The 19,306-nt window shown below is 45.5% G+C and overlaps 1 protein-coding gene across 4 annotated transcripts in view; it reads left to right on the plus strand.

Moving 5' to 3' along the window:
* Positions 1-19,306, plus strand: part of LOC139226469 (elastin-like) — a 435,956-nt gene that overhangs the window by 56,868 nt on the left and 359,782 nt on the right. For all 4 annotated transcript variants that reach the window (XM_070857261.1, XM_070857262.1, XM_070857263.1 and 1 more), the window contains exon 3: positions 10,570-10,647. In XM_070857261.1, coding sequence (XP_070713362.1) covers positions 10,570-10,647 — 78 coding nt within the window. The remainder of the gene's footprint in view (positions 1-10,569; positions 10,648-19,306) is intronic.

Below are 19,306 nucleotides of genomic sequence, written 5' to 3' on the forward strand. Positions count from 1 at the left end.
GGCATGTCCATTTAATAATTCTTAGCTTTGTTTTCAAATCTCTCCATGGCTTTTTCCACCTTTCCTCCCTTACATTCCTGCACATATCCCTTCTGCTATTCTAACACCAATCTTCTTGCCCCTCCCTTCTTCCACATCATAAATACCGACCTCTCATTCAGTGACTACATTCCAAACCTCTGAAATTCTCTACCTACTTCCCTGTGCCTGGCAAACTCTTTCCCATTTTCCTCTATCCTCAAAACTCTCCCCTCTGACCATGCCTATGGCTCACTATCCTAGCCGATCTATTTTTCTTGCTTCCTATGTTTAGTAGCATCTCTACCCCGTTTCTCGTCTATGTAAAGTACTCCGACATCTTCCTGCTAAGTGCTATACAAGTGCAAGTTGCTGTTGTTGTTGAATCAGTCTATATCAAATCCAAAATCCTGTAATCAAATTTCTCTGCCAACATATCTGATTGACATCACGGGGCTGGAATAATGCTGGACAATATTTATACTTTGCATAGATCATTTTACCAAGTAGACCCTCTACATAATCATAAGAATTACCTTTTGATTTAGAGCAGCTGATCCTAAGTTTATCTAATGGAAGAGATTGATGTGCAAAGTTAGAGCACATGGGATTGGGGGTAGTGTGCTGACATGGATTGAGAACTGGTTGTCAGACAGGAAGCAAAGAGTAGGAGTAAATGGGTACTTTTCAGAATGGCAGGCAGTGACTAGTGGGGTACCGCAAGGTTCTGTGCTGGGGCCCCAGCTGTTTACACTGTACATTAATGATTTAGATGAGGGGATTAAATGTAGTATCTCCAAATTTGCGGATGACACTAAGTTGGGTGGCAGTGTGAGCTGCGAGGAGGATGCTGTGAGGCTGCAGAGCGACTTGGATAGGTTAGGTGAGTGGGCAAATGCATGGCAGATGAAGTATAATGTGGATAAATGTGAGGTTATCCACTTTGGTGGTAAAAACAGAGAGACAGACTATTATCTGAATGGTGACAGATTAGGAAAAGGGGAGGTGCAAAGAGACCTGGGTGTCATGGTACATCAGTCATTGAAGGTTGGCATGCAGGTGCAGCAGGCGGTTAAGAAAGCAAATGGCATGTTGGCCTTCATAGCAAGGGGATTTGAGTACAGGGGCAGGGAGGTGTTGCTACAGTTGTACAGGGCATTGGTGAGGCCACACCTGGAGTATTGTGTACAGTTTTGGTCTCCTAACCTGAGGAAGGACATTCTTGCTATTGAGGGAGTGCAGCGAAGGTTCACCAGACTGATTCCCGGGATGGCGGGACTGACCTATCAAGAAAGACTGGATCAACTGGGCTTGTATTCACTGGAGTTCAGAAGAATGAGAGGGGACCTCATAGAAACATATAAAATTCTGACGGGGTTAGACAGGTTAGATGCAGGAAGAATGTTCCCAATGTTGGGGAAGTCCAGAACCAGGGGTCACAGTCTAAGGATAAGGGGTAAGCCATTTAGGACCGAGATGCGGAGGAACTTCTTCACCCAGAGAGTGGTGAACCTGTGGAATTCTCTACCACAGAAAGTTGTTGAGGCCAATTCACTAAATATATTCAAAAAGGAGTTAGATGAGGTCCTTACTGCTAGGGGGATCAAGGGGTATGGCGAGAAAGCAGGAATGGGGTACTGAAGTTGAATGTTCAGCCATGAACTCATTGAATGGCGGTGCAGGCTAGAAGGGCCGAATGGCCTACTCCTGCACCTATTTTCTATGTTTCTATGTCTATAAAAACAAGCACTGGAATTGATAAATGCTGCAAACTCGTGCTAAAAAGTAGTTTGACCAATTCATACTACAGTACATCTGACACCCTTCACCAAAGACCAGATGTACACTATCCAATTCCCCTCTCTAATTATAAGATTGTCCCCCTTCACCTTGGGGTTGCACACATTGGCACAGATTTTGCTGCAATAGGATGCCAGATAGACTTGTCCTGCACTTTTAGGGTTTAAAAATGTTTGCGTGTCAAGCTGCTGAAAATGTGAGCTGATAACGGCACTTTGAGGGAAACAGGGTAATTGGGACCTAAGTAAACAGGGCCAGCAACTGTTTATTTATCTCCTTGCAAGTACAATAACATCATGTCATTCGATGCATTTGAATGGTGAGGCACACGGCAAAATGCTGTTTTCACGAAGCTAATAGCAGAGCGGCACAACTGGACAACCCCTTGCCTGAAGTTGCTATACTATTTACACTTGTGTAACGGCGCGTGCCATTAGTCTCACCATTATTGTGACAACAAAATCTGGGCCGCTATTTTGCAGTGTGGGAGTGCAGCTGCTGCTGGTTGCTGACTTCCAATATTGCCACATGGGGAAGTTGGGATATGAACATGTTTCCCAACATCATCCATACTGTAATGCGTTTTTTATAAAGTGTTGGTGATAGTAGTAGGTTTCTTGAGGTTCCCAACCAGCTATGGGAAGTTGTAGGTTTGCAATTATGATCACAATCTAGCACACACTCACTCTCTAGTATTGATTTGGCTCCGTTGGTTTCACTAATTTCTGAGTTATAAGGTTTTGACCTCACTCCAGGATTTTGAAAACATAATTTAGGGTGACTCTTCGGTGCAGTATTTAGGGAATTGGTGGAGGATCTGTATTTTAGATAAGATATGAAGCCAAGGACCAATAACCAATAAAAAATCCCAGAGCACTATTCAAGGAAGAGCAGGAAGTTCTTCGTGTCCTTGCCAACATTTATCCCTCAATCAACATCACCAAAGATTATATGCAAGCTGCTATAAAAATGCAATTTATTTCTTCCTTCATTTTGCTGAATGGGTAACAGTAAGAAATCTTTAAAAATTGATTAATCATTTTATGCAGGAACTGAAAAATGCTTGAAATTGGCACTTTATATAACAAACATTTATATGGCACATTTAACATGGCAAAACATGCCACCCCAAAGCTCTTAATAGTGATATCAACAAAAACATTTTTGACACTCTCTCACAGAAGGAGATATTAGGGCAAATGACCAAATGCTTGGTCATGGAGGTAGACTTTAAGGAGCTTCTTAAAAAGGAAAGTGAGGTGGAGAGGTTTAGGGAGGGAATTCCAGAGTTTGGGGCCTAGGCAGCTGAAGGCACGACCACCAATGGTTGACCAATTAAAATTGGGCAGAATTAGAGAAACACCAAGATCTCATCGGGTCATAAGAAATAGGAGGAGTAGACCATTTGGTCCTTCGAGCCTGCTCCACCATTCAATACGATCATGGCTGATCTGATCCTGGCCTCAACTCCACTTCCCCGCCCGCTTCCCATAAACCTTACCTCCCTTATCGTTCAAAAATCTGTTTCTTTCCACCTTAAATACATTCAATGATCCAGCTTTCTGGGGCAGAGAGTTCCAAAGATTCATGACCCTCTAAGAAGAAATTCTTCCTCATTTCAGTTTTAAAGAAGCGAACCCTTTTTCTGAAACTATGCCCCCTAGTTCTAGATTCCCCCATGAGGGAAACATCTTCTCTGTGTCGAGCCCCCTCAGAATCTTATGTTTCAATAAGATCACCTCTGTGTCTTCTAAACTCCAAAGATTATAATCCCAACCTGCTCAACCTTTCTTCATATGACAAGCCCTTCATCTCAGGAATCAATCTGGTCAACATTCTCTGAACTGCCTCCAATGCAAGTATATCCCTCCTTAAATAAGGAGACCAAAACTGTACGCAGTACTCCAGTTCAGTTGTAGCAAGACTTCCCTACTTTCATACACCATCCCCCTTACAATAAAGGCCAACATTCCATTTGCCTTCCTAATTACTTGCTGTACCTGCATGCTACCTGTTTGTGTTTCATGTACAAGGATCCCCAGTTCCCTCTGTACTGCAGCATTTTGTAATCTCCCCATTTAAAAAATAATTTGCTTTTTTATTTTTCCTACCAAAATTGATAACCTCCCAGTTTCCCACATTATACTCCATCTGCCAAATGTCTGCCCGCTCACTTAGCCTATCTATATCTCTTTGCAGATTCTTTGTGTCCTCCTCACAACTTGCTTTTCCACCTATCTTTGTATCATCAGCAAATTTGGCTACATTACACACGGTCCCTTCATCCAAGTCATTTAGAGAAATTGTAAATAATTGAGGCCCCAACACTGAGCCCTGTGGAACCCCACTAGTTACAGTTTCCCAACTCTCTGTTTTCTGTTAGTTAGCCAATCCTCTATCCACACTAATAATACCCCCAACCCCATGAGCTTTTTATCTTAAGCAGTAACCTTTTATGTGGCACCTTATCGAATACTTTCTGGAAATCCAAATATATGACATCTACTGGTTCCCCTTTATCCACCCTGCTCATTACATCCTCAAAGAACTCCAGCAAATTTGTCAAACATGATTTCCCTTTTTTATAAAACCATGCTGACTCTGCTTGACTGCATTACGATTTTCTAAATGTCCTGCTGCTACTTTAATGATGGCCTCCAGCATTTTCCCAATGACAGATGTTAGGCTAACTGGTCTATAGTTTCCTGCTTTCTGTCTCCCTCCTTTCTTAAATAGGGGTGTTACATTTGTGGTTTTTCAGTCTGCTGGGACCTCTAGAATCCAGGGAATGTTGGTAGATTACAATCAATGCATCCACTACCTCTGTAGCCATTTCTTTTAAGACCCTAGCATGCAGGCCATCGGGTCCAGGGGACTTGTCCACCTTTAGTTCCATTAGTTTGTCTAGTACTTTTTCCTCTAGTGATAGTGATTGTTTTAAGTTCCCCCCCTCCCAATAGCCCCTTGATTATCAATTATTAGGATGCTTTTACTGTCTTCCACCGTGAAGACCGATACAAAATATTTGTTCAAAGTCTCTGTCATTTCTCTGTGTCCCATTATTAATTCCCCAGTCTCATCCTCTAAGGGACCAACATTTAGTTTGCTACTATCTTCCTTTTTTATATACCTATAGAAGCTCTTGCTGTCTTTTTATATTTCTTGTTAGTTTACTCTCTCATAAGCTATCTTCTCTCCCTTTATCATTTTTTTTTAAGTCATCCTTTGCTGGTTTCTAAAAATTTCCCAATCCTCTGGCCTTCCACTATTCTTCACAAAATTGTATACCTTTTGTTTTCAATTTGATACCATCCTTTACTTCCTTAGCTAGCCACGGATGGTTCATTTTTCTCAGAGTCTTTCTATCTCACTGAAATGTATCTTTGCTGAGAGTTATGAAATATCTCCTTAATGTTTGCCACTGCTTTTCTAGTCTTACCTTTTAATCTATTTTCCCAGTCCACTTTAACCAACTCTGCCTTCATACCTTTTGTAATTGCCTTTATTTAAGTTCAGGACACTAGTTTGAGACCTAGTTTTCTCACTCTCAAACTGAATTTGAAATTCTACCATGCTATGATCACTCTTCCTAAGTGGATCCTTTGCTAGGAGATCATTAATTAATTAAGACTCGTTACACATTACCAGATGTAAAATAGTCTGCTCCGTGGTTGGTTCCACAATGTATTATTCCATGAAACCATCCCGCATACACTCTATGAACTCTTCCTCAAGGCTACCTTTGCCAATTTGATTTATCCAATCAATATGAAGATTAAAATCGCCCATGATTATTGCCGTACCTTTCTTACAAGCCTCTATTATTTCTTGAGTAATACTCTGACCTACAGTGTGGCTGCTGTTTGGGGGCCTGTAAAGCACTTCCACTAGTGACTTCTTTCCCTTATTTCTTATCTCCACCCAAACTGATTCTACATCTTGATCTTCTGAGCCAGTATCATTTCTCACTGCTGCACTGATCTCATTCCTTATTAACAGAGCTACCCCATGACCTTTTCCTTTCTGCCTATTCTTACAAAATGGCAAATACCCTTGAATATTCAGTTCCCAGCCTTGGAAACCTTGCAACCATGTCTGTAATGGCTATCAGATCATACCCATTTATTTCTATTTGTGCCATCAACTCATTTATCGTGTTACGAATGTTGTGTGCGTTCAGATATAGAGATTTTAATTTTGTCTTTGTACTATTTTTCCCTACTCTGACCCCTCTTTCTGATGCACTCTTATGTGTATACGCTCTGCCCCTTCCTGTCACTCTCTGGTTATCATTACTCAAATTGCCACCCTGCACTTTTGCCTTCTCCTTTCTCTGACTTTTTAAGTTTCTGCTCATTAGATCTCCCACCCCTATTTAGTTTAAAGGATCATGGGGCTGGAGAAGATTACAGAGAGGGAGGGGTGAGGCCATGGAGGAATTTGACCATGGATGAGAATTTTGAAATCTAGGTGTTGCTTAACCGGGAGCCAATGTCGGTCAGTGAGCACAGGGGTGATGGGCGAACCGGACTTGGGAGAGTTAAGACAGGGGCAGCCGAGTGTTTGGATGACCTCCAGTTTGCAGAGGTTAGAAATGGAAGGCCAGCCAGGAGTGCCTTGGAATGATCAAGTTTAGAGGTAATAAAGGCATGGATGATGGTTTGGGCAGCTGATGGAGCTGAGACATGGATGGAATGGGGCAATTGTTCAGGAGGTGAAAATATGTGGTCAGAAACTCATCTCCGAGTCAAACGCAACACTAATGTTGCGTATGGATGGCTGAGCTTCAGACAGTAGCTACAGATGGAAACGATGGTCAGGAACCGGAGTTTGTGGTGGGGACCAGAGACCTAATCTACCACGGTCATTAGAAACCAAGCACTTCTTAAAAACTGCAACAAAAAACAAATTAAGTCCACCTGATGAAAAGTGCTGAGATCTAGGAAGCAGTACACCGTGTTAACTCTTTTCACTAATCTCGGAGTACAGACAGTAACGAAACAATAAAACTTATAAGGACTATGCTAGAGACTTACCATCAAATATCTGAAGGAATTGATCGGATTACAGTGGCAACCCGTCACTGGAACTACTAATCGCGAACCCGCCAACCGTCACTCGCGAGCCACCAACTGTCACTCGCGAGCCGCCAATGCAGCTGTTAGCCAATTTGGTTATTTTGTGATTTTGTTGTTGTGGCGCCAGCTTGACTGACGCTGTTTGAAGAAATCCCGGGCCAAGAAAGATGCACGATTCACTAAGGTTGCGACATGTAAAGTACATACTCCAGAGTTAGTGGAAGGAATACACGAGATGGAAATCTGCCAGAGGAGCGTCGACAGGAGGAATACCCATACTAAAGGAACAGTGGGAGGGCAGACATGGAGGGGAAAATAAAGGTGCATCTTGATTGAAATAATCAAAAGGGGGAGAATATACCCGAATTGAAAAACCCTGCAGCAAGAGACGACTCTGTCCCCACCCAATTCCGCAATGACAATGAAATGGGAGCGGTGTGATATTCCTTTGTGCGGCAGGGCTACCGCACAGTCGAACTGCATTGAGGTGTAGTTATTTTGTGCATTGACATTAATGGTAAGGTTTGCCTACAATTCTAAACAAAATTCCAGGAGAGAACTGGTTTACGGCACATTAACACAAAAGATCAATTCACTTGAATCTGACTGCAAGGGACCTACATTAGTCTTCACTAATCTTTTTCTCTTCACATATCTATAGAAGCTTTTGCAGTCAGTTTTTATGTTCCCGGCAAGCTTCCTATCATACTCTATACCCCCCCCCCCCTCCTAATTAAAGGCTTTGTCATCCTCTGCTGAATTCTAAATTTCTCCCAGTCATCAGGTTTGCTGCTTTTCCTGGCCAATTTATATGCCAGGCTAGCTGCACGGTATGCCTTATCCTTACTGTTGGCTAATATCCAACTTTCACCCACCACCTCCCTTTTCGGCTATAGGAATCCTCTCTTACCCCAGGCTGTCTGTTTACAACTTGCTCACAGATTTTAATTAAAAGCAGAAGTGTTGCATATCATATGTCAGGTTATCATTGCATACAGTTGATGATTACAGACTTTTTTTATATTTAAGTCTTGCACACAATTATAATTCCATTACTGATGATTATATCATTAAGGATAGGAAACAAATAGTCTAAAATCCAACTAATCCATGACAGTCTTACATAGGGAAGGAGGTGACCGGATCTGTAAAGGAAAATATAGAGTACAGGAGCATATGGTGGAGTTGATAAAAAGGCAGAACCTTGTTTCAGTGGAGTGGTGGATGCATGTATGCTGTAAAACTGGAGGAGATCGCAATAGGTAGGCTCAGCAAGGCCATAAGAGACATTTACAAGCCAGGACAAGGATGTAGAAATAAATTCACTCAGGCACAGGAAGCCAGTGGAGCATGGAGATAAAGGGGTGATCGAAATGCAGAACTTTGTACACATGAGGATGAGAGCTGTGGCAATTTGAATGAGTTTTAATTTATGAAGTCTTAATGTGTATCGGTTAGGTGCATTAGAGAAATCCAGGGCGAGACCGAAAAAAATGGGCCTTGTTCCAGCGATGCAGGACCTATCGCCCGTGCTGATCACCGGCTCAAGGCCCATTTTTTTTTTTGAGATTTTCCACTCGGCCTTAGCCCGGCGATGTCATTTCTCGGCGATCTCCTGATCGCCCAAAGAAAACGTAAGTGAATGAAAAAAACAGCTTCCCTAGCAACGCATTACTGTGCATGTGCAGGTTGATTTTTTTTTCAGGTTGATGCTTCTTCCCACGTTTTGAGAGGTCAAGGGTCTTCACACATGCTCAGAAGCTCTGGGTGGGTCTCGGAGAGAGAAAGAGAGGAGAAAGGAAGCAGGTCAGAAAGTCTTATCCAAATTACAGATAGATTTAAAGAATGGAGGGAGGTGCAGGAAAGAGAAGGGCCAAACCCTTCAGCGAAGAGGCAAATGAGGCCCTCGTAAATTCTGTCAGCTCCAGGTGGGAGGATCTGACATGGGGTGGGCAGAGGAAACCTCCACCCCGTGCATATCGCAGGAATTGGTCCGAAATAGCCGACGTCGTCACATCGGCCTCCAATGAAACGTACACACCGGACCAGTGCCGCAAACAGTGGAACAGCCTACTGGCAGCTGCAAGAGTAGTTGAAATTTATATTTATATATTTAATGATCTAAATAGTAATTAGAATCTGCAATGTTATTGGGTTACATTTAAACATAACAACTAAATTTTACGCAACCCAACATAAAGTTAAATGTTCACTTGTTCTCATTACTTAACTGTTCCCTTTCCATTCTTTCTGAAATGGTCACTTGTTGGCGTGACTGAAATGGTCACTTGTTGGCGTGACTGAAATGGTCACTTGTTGGTGTGACTGAAATGGTCACTTGTTGGCGTGACTGAAATGGTCACTTGTTGGCATGACTGAAATGGTCACTTGTTGGCGTGACTGAAATGGTCACTTGTTGGCGTGACTGAAATGGTCACTTGTTATCATTACTTAAATGGCCACTTGTTCTGTAAAATGTTCATTTCTTCTTCTTGTAACGTTTTGGGGATTTTGAGGGAAGGGTGGATTGGTGTAGGGGGTTGGAGGGAGGGTGTTGTTCATTAATTCTTTGTTTATTTAAAAAAAAAATTCTACAACTTTTGAATCATGCAGATTTGTTCTGTTTCCCCACGGAATATCATTGAATAACTTCACTATGTAAAAGCTATTTAATAAATAATTCCAATATATGCATAAAAAAGGTGATAATACCTATTTATATTCCCTATCCCAAATTTCTGAGTACAATTTGCATCAATTTTACTCTCTAAATAACTCTCAACAATTCTCCACCCTTCCTCAGAGGCTAAAAATTGCGTCCGTAGTGCCCATTTCCCTCTCGAAGGCCCTGAAAAAGCAACTCTTTTTGAGCACTCTTTTGGGTCTTGCATCGGCCCAGCGAAGTGCATGCTAAGTGCTGAAACTTGGGATGGGCCTTCTGTGGGCGATCATTTGGGCGATCATCTCAGCGATCAAAGTGGAAACTTGGAGGCCTATTTTTCCGCCGATATTTTGGGCCTAGTTTCCATTTTTTGCTCAATGGGCGATAGAGGTCCGTTTTGGGCCATAGATGGGCGATGTGAAGTGGAAAGTCTAGCCCCCAACCTTTTAGGTTAGAAAGGAATGGACTAGAGTTTTGATAATGGTGGATGAGAGGTAAAGGTAGAGACACCAACATTTCAGAGATAGGAGAAAGTGGTCTTGGTAATGGAACAGAAGATGGGGGCGGCGGGGGAAAGGAAGGTCGCCTCTGGGTTCACACGTATGTTGAAGATGTGCATCTGCTGACAGTTTAAGGTGTCAGGTAAAGAGATTGATTTATTCAAGACCAAGGGAACCAAAATATTGGCTAGAGCTGAAGATGATCAATTCAGTTTTGCTACAATAAACTAGGGGGAATGTTTGGTCGACTTGGTTTTAATATTAGACAGCAGGAAAGTGCAGGATCAGGCTTTTAATCAATGGAGGAGGCAGAGAGGCAAAGTTGGGTTACTATATGTTGAACCTGATTTTATGAAGCAATGAGATGCAATGCTGCACATTATCAGCAGATGGTAACTAAAATTTGATTAATACTAAGTTGTCCCCAAAATTGCCTTCACAATTGCAACCTGAAAATAGGGCTTGTGACTCCTTAATAATGACTAACTTATATTCTGCCTGTTTGTTACAGGGGGACAGGCTGCTGGAGCTGGAATTCTACAGTATCAAGTACCTGCTGCATCTAAAGCGGCCAAGCTTCCAGGAAGAGGTAAAATGTTCACAGGGTACATTTCACAGTGATTCCGTGGTAAACTGATGTTAATTATGACAAAATAAGAAATATCACAGTAAAATAGGGTATAAGACAGTGAAAGAACTTGCATTTATATAGCACCTTTCATGACCTCAGGTTGTCCCGAGCGCTTTACAGCCAATTAATTATCTTTTTGAAGTGTAATCATTGTTGTAATATAGAAAACATGATGGCCAACTTGTACACAGCAAAGACCCACAAACAGCAATGAGATAATTGGCCAGATAATCTGTTTTAATGATGTTGAGTGAGGGCCAGAACACCAGGGAGAACTCCATTCTCTTCTTCGAATAGTGCTTAAGGATCTTTTATGCCAATTTAATGTCTAGTGCAAAAGACAGCACCTCCAACCGTGCACTGCTCCCTCAGTACAGCACTGAAGTGTCAGCCAGGATTATGTGCTCAGGTCTCCGAAATGGAACTTGAACCCACAACCTTCTGACTCAGAGATGAGAGTGCAACACTGAGCCAAGGCTGACAAGTTCTGAATCTTTGAACTTTATGGCCAGAATTCTGTTTGGGGAGGTGGGTTGGGGGCAAGGGGCTTCTGAGGAGGGCGGGATCCGGGTTTCCAGCAGGCCCTGCCAAATTTACTGGCAGGACCTAATTTGAATGTGAGGCCTCGGTTTCTCGTCCAGAGGAGGGATCGTGGGATGGGGGTCGGGGTCAGCGTTTTGGGGGGAGGGTCGTTGATCAGGAGTGACGTCCACAATCGGGAGGTGGGGGGGGGCGGGGATCAGCGATCGAGAGAGGAGGTTGGCAGGGGGGTTGGCAATTAGGAGGTGGGGGTTGGTGATCGATAGAAGGGAGAGAGGATCGGGGGGGAGGGGGTGTTTGCAGGATTGGCAAGCAATTGGGGTCCGATGGTCGGTGATGGGGAGGTCGGGCAAGCGGGGATCATGGAGGGTGGTCGAGAATTGCGGGAATGGATCGGGGATCACTGGGGTGGGTAGGCCAGGGATTGGGGTAGGGGGCCAGAGGATCAGGGTTGGGCACTGGAGGATCATGGCCGACCTCCATCATTGTTGGGGGTGAGGCCTCATGGTGAGGATCAGAGGCCTGGGAATATGATTCAAGGCCTCATGGCGGGGGGTGGGGGTCTCCGATCGCGGGAGGTGGGTTAGTTAGGGACCTTGCATCTAGGAGATAGGTATTAAGCCACTTGCCTCCTGGATGCAGTAGTCCCCGCCTCTGTTTCACTACCTGGTTTCATGAATTGTGTAAAAACTGTACATAATCTATTTAAAAACAAAATTTAGGGTAAAAATAGAGGCTTCTAGCCTCATTACAATATTTATATTGAGGTAACGCCCCTGGCAGCAGGTTGACTGTGCCCACCCCATGTCCTGCCACCGTCAAAACCAGAAATGGGCGGGTTAGAGACAGGATCAGGTTGGGATTCACATTTTTTACAATTTTACTGCCACGACATTTCAAACTCATCCATTTTTGTGATGGGAAAATTCTGGCCATACCTCTTTGGACCAAAGCTCTGATATCTTCCCTTTCCTCTGACATTGTCTCTCTGCCCTCCAAAACCACTTGACATTCCAACCATTCCTTTTTTTTTAAACTTAGCTGGACACCGCCCCCTCCCCTTCATCTCCAACAATCGCCTAATTTTCAACTTCCTCTTCAATAACCTCTAGAATGCTCTGAAAAGGACTATTGCCTTCCACACCTTGCTTGCTCAAGAGGAGGATGCGGTGGAGCTAAGATAATTGGTGCAGTATCTGAGAGTAAAGTGAGTTCCTTGCTAGGAAGGAAGTTTACTCTAGTTAAACAGCTATTGTACAAAGATATCGGGCTGTAGTGACATTGCAAGCATTTTAGTTAGTATTGTCTGGGGACAGATCTGACTGTGAGACAGTTTTGCCATACAGCAAGCAATGCTGACCATCACAGCTTACCAGTTTATAGGACCACAACAAAAATGAAGTGCAGGTGGTAATAGTTGCAATGGAACACAGTAGCTATAGAAACTTCCATGTATCCCATGAAGTGCTTTTACCACACAGTCTTTTGACATTGTTCAGGTGAGATCACCTGTAATGTATGTATGCCTGGGTTTACCTGCCACCAGGGAGAGCGACCGTCGGAGGTCATTGGGCCACAGACACACACATATATAAAGAAAGCCTCCATGTTTAATCCTCACCTTTTGAGAGCTAATAAAGTAGAGTCAGGTTGCATCTGATTGAGTTCACGGTACTAAGCCTGTTGAGTTATTGCATACGCAACATTTGGTGACGAGGCACAATACGAACTTTCACACACACAACAAAAAAATGAGCACCGTTGGAATCGTGGAGGGAGAAGACTGGGAGGATTTTACAGATTGCCTCGACCAGTACTTTGTGGGCAACAAGATCGATGAAGACGCTGATGCAGTTAGGCACAGAGCAGTTTTCCTCACGGTTTATGGTCCAAAAATCTACGGCCTCCTAAAGAATCTGCTCTCTCCTGCACGTCCAATGAAAAAGACCTATGAGGAATTGTGTGTTCTGATTCAGGACCATCTCAAACCTAAAGAAGGCATCATTGTCTCGAGATATCGCTTTTACAATCATGTTCATTCTGAGGGCCAGGACGTGGCGGAATTTGTTGCTGACCTGAAACTTCTCACTGGGCCGTGTAAGTTTGGAACCATGTTGGAAGACATGCTGCACAACGCCTTTGTAATAGGCATAAACCACAAGGTGATCCTGCAGAAGCTGCTGGCTATGGAGACGCTGGATCTGAGCAGGGCCTCACGATCGCCCAGGCTTGCCTAACCACGGTCGATAGTACAAAGCAGATATCCTCGCAGAGTCAGAACTCCACGGCAAGTACTGTGCACCAGAGTGTGTCATCGGTTGGCAGAGCTGCACCTGGCAGGGCCCACCAGACTGTATTTGCGAAACCTGTAGCTGCTCGAAATCCGCCGTTTGGGCACAAATCCGATTTCACCCTGTTGGTGTTGTGGGGGCAATCATCGGCCTCATCAGTGCCATTTCAGACAGTATATTTGTAGAGGCTGTGCAAAAATGGGGCACCTTCAGCGGATGTGTCCGCAGCTCAGCAAGCGTGCTGCGACACACCACATGGATGATGATGACCGATCCGGAGCGAATCCAGCAATGCAACCCGAGATACCTGAGGAGGAAGTGTATAGTGTACATTCGTTCCTGACAAAGAGCCAACCGATAATGATTGAAGTAAAATTGAATGGCGTGCCGGTATCTATGGAATTAGACATGGGTGCGAGTCAGTCAATTATGAGCCAGAGGACTTTCAAAAAGCTGTGGGACACCAAGGCCATGAAACCCAAGCTGAGTCCAGTAAATGCAAAATTACATATCTACACTAAAGAGCTTATACCAGTGATTGGCAATGCAGCAGTCAAGGTGTCGTACGATGAGGCGGTTCATGATCTATTGCTGTGGATCGTTCCAGGCAATGGTCCAACACTGTTCGGCAGGAATTAGCTCGAAAAAATAAAGTGGAACTGGAATGATATTAAAGCTTTGTCATCAGTGGATGACGCTTCATGTGCTCAAGTGCTGAGCAAATTTCTCTCGCTGTTTGAACCGGGCATCGGCAACTTCATGGGAGCCAAGATGCAGATCCACCTGGATTCGGATGCAAGACCTGTCCATCACAAAGCCCGGGCGGTCCTGTACGTGAAAAGGGAGAAGGTCGAAATCGAACTGGACAGACTCCAACGTGAAGGGGTCATTTCACCGGTCGAATTTAACGAATGGGCTGGTCCCATTATTCCTGTGCTAAAGAGTGATGTCACTGTCAGGATTTGTGGAGACTACAAGGTTACGATCAACCGAGTTTCAAAACAGGATCAGTACCCGTTACCAAAGGCTGATGACCTGCTTGCAACGCTAGCCGGGGGAAAGTCACTCACCAAATTGGATCTGACGTTGGCCTATAATGACACAGGAGCTTGTTGAGTCATCGAAGAAACTTACGTGCATCAATACGCATAAAGGGCTGTTCATTTACAACAGGTGTCCTTTCAGAATTTGCTCGGCTGCAACCATATTTCAGAGAAACATGGAGAGTTTACCAAAGTCAGTCCCCAGAACCATGGTGTTCCAAGACAACATTCTGGTCACAGGTCGTGACACTGCCGAGCACCTGCACAATCTGGAAGAGGTTCTATGTCGTCTGGACAAAATGGGGCTCAGGCTGAAACGTTCAAAGTGCGTCTTTATGACATTGGAAGTCGAATTCCTGGGAAGGAAGGTTGCTGCAGATGGCATCAGGCCTACAGACTCGAAAACAGAGGCCATCAAAAGTGCACCCAGACTCCAGAATGTGATGGAGCTGCGTTCGTTCCTTGGTCTTCTCAACTACTTCGGTAATTTCTGATCTAAATTGAGCACATTATTAGAGCCACAGCACATGCTGCTCAGAAAAGGCGACAACTGGGTTTGAGGTGTATCTCAAGACAGGGCCTTCGAGAAGGCTAGAAATCTGCTTTGTTCCAACAAATTGCTGGTACATTATGACCTGTGCACACATTTAGTATTGGCCTGTGACACTTCATCACATGGAGTTGGTTGCGTGCTCCCAACAATCCAATGAGTCGGGCAAATTACAACCCGTTGTGTCATGTATGTAACCACAATGTAACACAATGTATTACTGTATACACTCAACCTAGATGCACACCTTGATCACAAGGGGTGAACTTGTGTGTGGGAGACATGCCTTACCTGATCACACAGTTATAAAAAGGGAGGTCCCACGCAGGGTCATTGTTTTTGGAGTACTGTGAATAAAGAGTAAGGTCACAGAGTGACCTTGTCCCCAGAATGTGCCTCGTGTGGTTTCCTACTAAAGAGTAAGGACTTTACATTGGCCTTGAGAACCGGGAATTCACGACCCACGAGAATGGCCACCGGTAGCACAGAGGAACGGTACTGTGTTGGGAAGGACTGGGCCGATTTGTCGAGAGGCTTCAGCAAAGCTTCGTTACGAAAGAATGGCTGGGGGATGCAGCGGCCTACAAGCGAAGGGCTCATTTTTTGACCAGCTGTGGACCAAAGACGTACGCGCTCATGAAGGACTTGCTAGCACCTGAAAAGCCGGCGGACAAAACCTTTGAAGAACTTAGCAAATTAATCGGGGAGCACCTCAAACTGGTGAATAGCTTACACATGGCCCAACACAGATTCTACACCCACCGACGTCATGAAGGACAGAGCATACTGGACTTCGTAGAGGACCTCCAGCATTTGGCCAGCCTCTAAGTTCACAGACGCCTGCAAGGAGGAGATGCTAAGGGACTTCTTTATCGAGGGCATCGGTCATGCGGGAATTTTCTGCAAATTAATTGAGACCAAGGATTTGATCTTGGAAGCGGCAGCGTTGATGGCTCAAACTTTCATGGCGGGGGAGGAAGAGACAAAAATAATATATGCGCGTAATTCTGTCTCTAACGCGGCGATGGATCAGGGAGTCAACATCATTAATGCGACTCAGAGTCCCGCAGGCAGGCAGGGGCAGTTCGAAGCAATAGACCCAAGAGCAGGACTTCAACACAGACAATGGCAGGCTGAACGGACATTCTCGCCATCAGTGAACAATGCGGCCCGGGATGGGGCCATTGACACCCACCAATAGGGTACTTGAGAGCAGTCAAAGGGACAGTCAGCGCAGAATGCCTGGCCATAGTCCCCTTGTTCCCAACAATGGAAACTTTAACTTATGCTAGAGGTGTGGGTGAAAACACTCAGCTACATCTTGCAGATTTCAACAGTTTGTCTGCAGGAACTGCAACCTCAGTAGCCACTTAGCTCGAATGTGCAGGAAGTCTGTAACCAGACTAATATGAGGCAGATGGACCAGAAGAGGGTTCTTTGAGGCAGGATGACTTTTGGGGCGAATCGATGGACGCCGACGTTCAGCGGGTCCATGTGACAAATACTCACAGTTCATACACCAGAACGCCACCAATGATGATGAGGGTTTTATTAAATGGTATCCCTGTACACATGGAACTAGACACTGGGGCCAGCCAGTCACTCATGGGCGTACAGCAATTTGAGAAGCTATGGCCACTTAAAGCCAGTAGATCCAAATTAGCACGTATTGAGACACGATTACAGACTTACACTAAAGAAATCATTCCGGTGCTAGGCAGTGCAATGTTGTCTGTCTCACACAATGGGTTAGTGAATCGGCTGCTGCTCTGGATTGTCCCGGGCAATGGTCCCACACTGTTGGGGAGGAGCTAGTTAGCCGAGATGAACTGGAAATGGGGGGATGTTCATGCAATGTCATCTGTGGAGCGAAGTTCGTGCTCATAAGTCCTACAACAATTCTATTCACTATTCCAACCTGGCGTCGGGACTTTCAAAGGCACTAAAGTAAGGATACACATCACCCCAGACGCCAGGCCAGTGCACTACAAAGCCAGAGCGGTGCCGTATGTGATGCGGGAAAAGATCGAGAGCGAATTGGACCGGCTGTTGAGAGAGGGCATCATCTCGCCTGTTGAATTCAGCGACTGGGCGAGCCCCATCGTTCCCGTCCAAAAAGTGGATGGCTTTGTCAGGATCTGTGGCGACTACGAGGCCACCATCAATCGGGTGTCCCTACAAGATCAATACCCGCTCCCGAAAGCGGAGGATCTTTTCGCCACGCTGGCAGGCGGCAAGCTGTTCACCAAGTTGGTCCTCACTTCAGCCTACATGACCTAGGAACTGGCCGACGAAACTAAACTACTGACCACATCACCACGCACAAGGGACTGTTCGTCTATAACAGGTGCCCATTTGGCATTCGATCAGTGGCTGCGATTTTTCAACAGAACATGGAAAGCCTGCTTAAATCCATTCCTGGAACGATCGTATTCCAGGACGACATGCTCATCATGGGTCGAGACACCGAGGAACACCTCCACAACCTGAAGGAGGTGCTACGCCGACTGGACCGGGTAGGCCTGCGACTCAAGAAGTCTAAATGTGTGTTTTTAGCTCCCAAGGTTGAGTTTCTGGGCATGAGGGTTGCTGCAGATGGAATACGGCCCACCAAATCCAAAACCGAGGCGATTCGACGAGCACCCAGGCCCTGCAACACATCGGCGTTGCGTTCATTCCTGGGACTGTTGAATTATTTCGGGAACTTTCTGCTGAACTTGAGCATGTTGTTGGAGCCGCTACACGTACTCCTTCGTAAGGGGTGCGATTGGTTTTTGCGGGACTGTCAGGAGCGGGCTTTTGATTGGGCGCGTAACCTACTTTGTTCAAACAACTTGTTGACCCTGTACGACCCCTGTAAAAAATTGGTTCTGACATGTGATTCATCGTCCTATGGGGTTGGGTGCATGTTGCAGCAGGGCAATGCTGAGGGTCAACTACAACCTGTGGCTTATGCCTCCAGGTCGCGCGCTCAAGCAGAACGGGGACATGGGATGGTCGAGAAGGAAGCGCTTGCATGTGTCTATGGTGTAAAAAAAAAATGCATCAGTACCTCTTTGGTAGGAAGTTTGAATTAGAGACGGACCACAAGCCATTAACATCCCTGTTGTCAGACAGCAAGGCTATCAATGCCAACGCATCAGCTCGCATACAGCGATGGGCTCTCACGCTGGCTGCTTATGACTACTCCATCCGGCACCGGCCCAGCACTGAAAATTGCGATGACACGCTCAGCAGGCTTCCACTGGCCACCACTGAGGGGGTAGCGGAGCAAAGCACCGAGATGGTCATGGCTGTCAATGCTTTTGACAGCCCAGGCTCCCCCATCACAACCCGCCAGATCAAAATCTGGACAAACAGAGATCCCCTCCTAACCCTGATTAAGAAATGTGTCCTGACTGGGGATTGAGTGCCCGCACACGGAGCATGCCCTGAGGAGGTCAGACCGTTCCACAGACGGATGGATGAGCTCTCCATCCAAGCCGATTGCCTACTATGGGGCAGCCGGGTAGTTATGCCCCAGAAGGACAGGGAGGCATTCATCAGGGAACTCTACAGCGAGCACCCAGGCATTGTACTGATGAAGGCCATTGCCCGGTCACACGTTTGATGGCCTGGAATTGATTCAGACCTGGAACACTGTTCGCAGGTGCACAATGTGTGCCCAGCCCGTGGCCCTGGCCCACCAGACCATGGTCACGCATTCATGTTGACTACGCGGGCCCGTACATGGGTAAGGTGTGCCTTATTGTGGTAGATGCGTACTCGAAATGGATCAAGTACATCATTCTAAATTCATGCACGTCACCCACCAACGTGGAATGCCTACGTGCGATCTTTGCAACCCTTGGCTTGTCGGACATCCTGGTTAGTGATAATGGCCCATGATTCACAAGCTATGAATTCCGAGAGTTTATGTCGGGCAATGGCATCAACCATGTCAGGACTGCGTCATTCAAGCCGGCCTCCAATGACCAGGCGGAACGTGTGGTCCAAATCATTAAGCAAGGTATGCTCAGGATTCAAGGACCCGCCCTACAATGCCAGCTATCGCGTCTCCTGCTGGCCTATAGATCCCGACCGCACTCGCTCATGGGGGTCTCGCCCGCAGAGCTACTAATGAAATGGACACTCAAAACTCGGTTGTCCCTCATTCACCCAGTCCTGACCGACATAGTTGAGGGCAAGCGCAA

This window comes from Pristiophorus japonicus, chromosome 16 (genome assembly GCF_044704955.1).
Source record: "Pristiophorus japonicus isolate sPriJap1 chromosome 16, sPriJap1.hap1, whole genome shotgun sequence".
In the NCBI taxonomy this organism is placed as follows: domain Eukaryota; kingdom Metazoa; phylum Chordata; class Chondrichthyes; family Pristiophoridae; genus Pristiophorus; species Pristiophorus japonicus.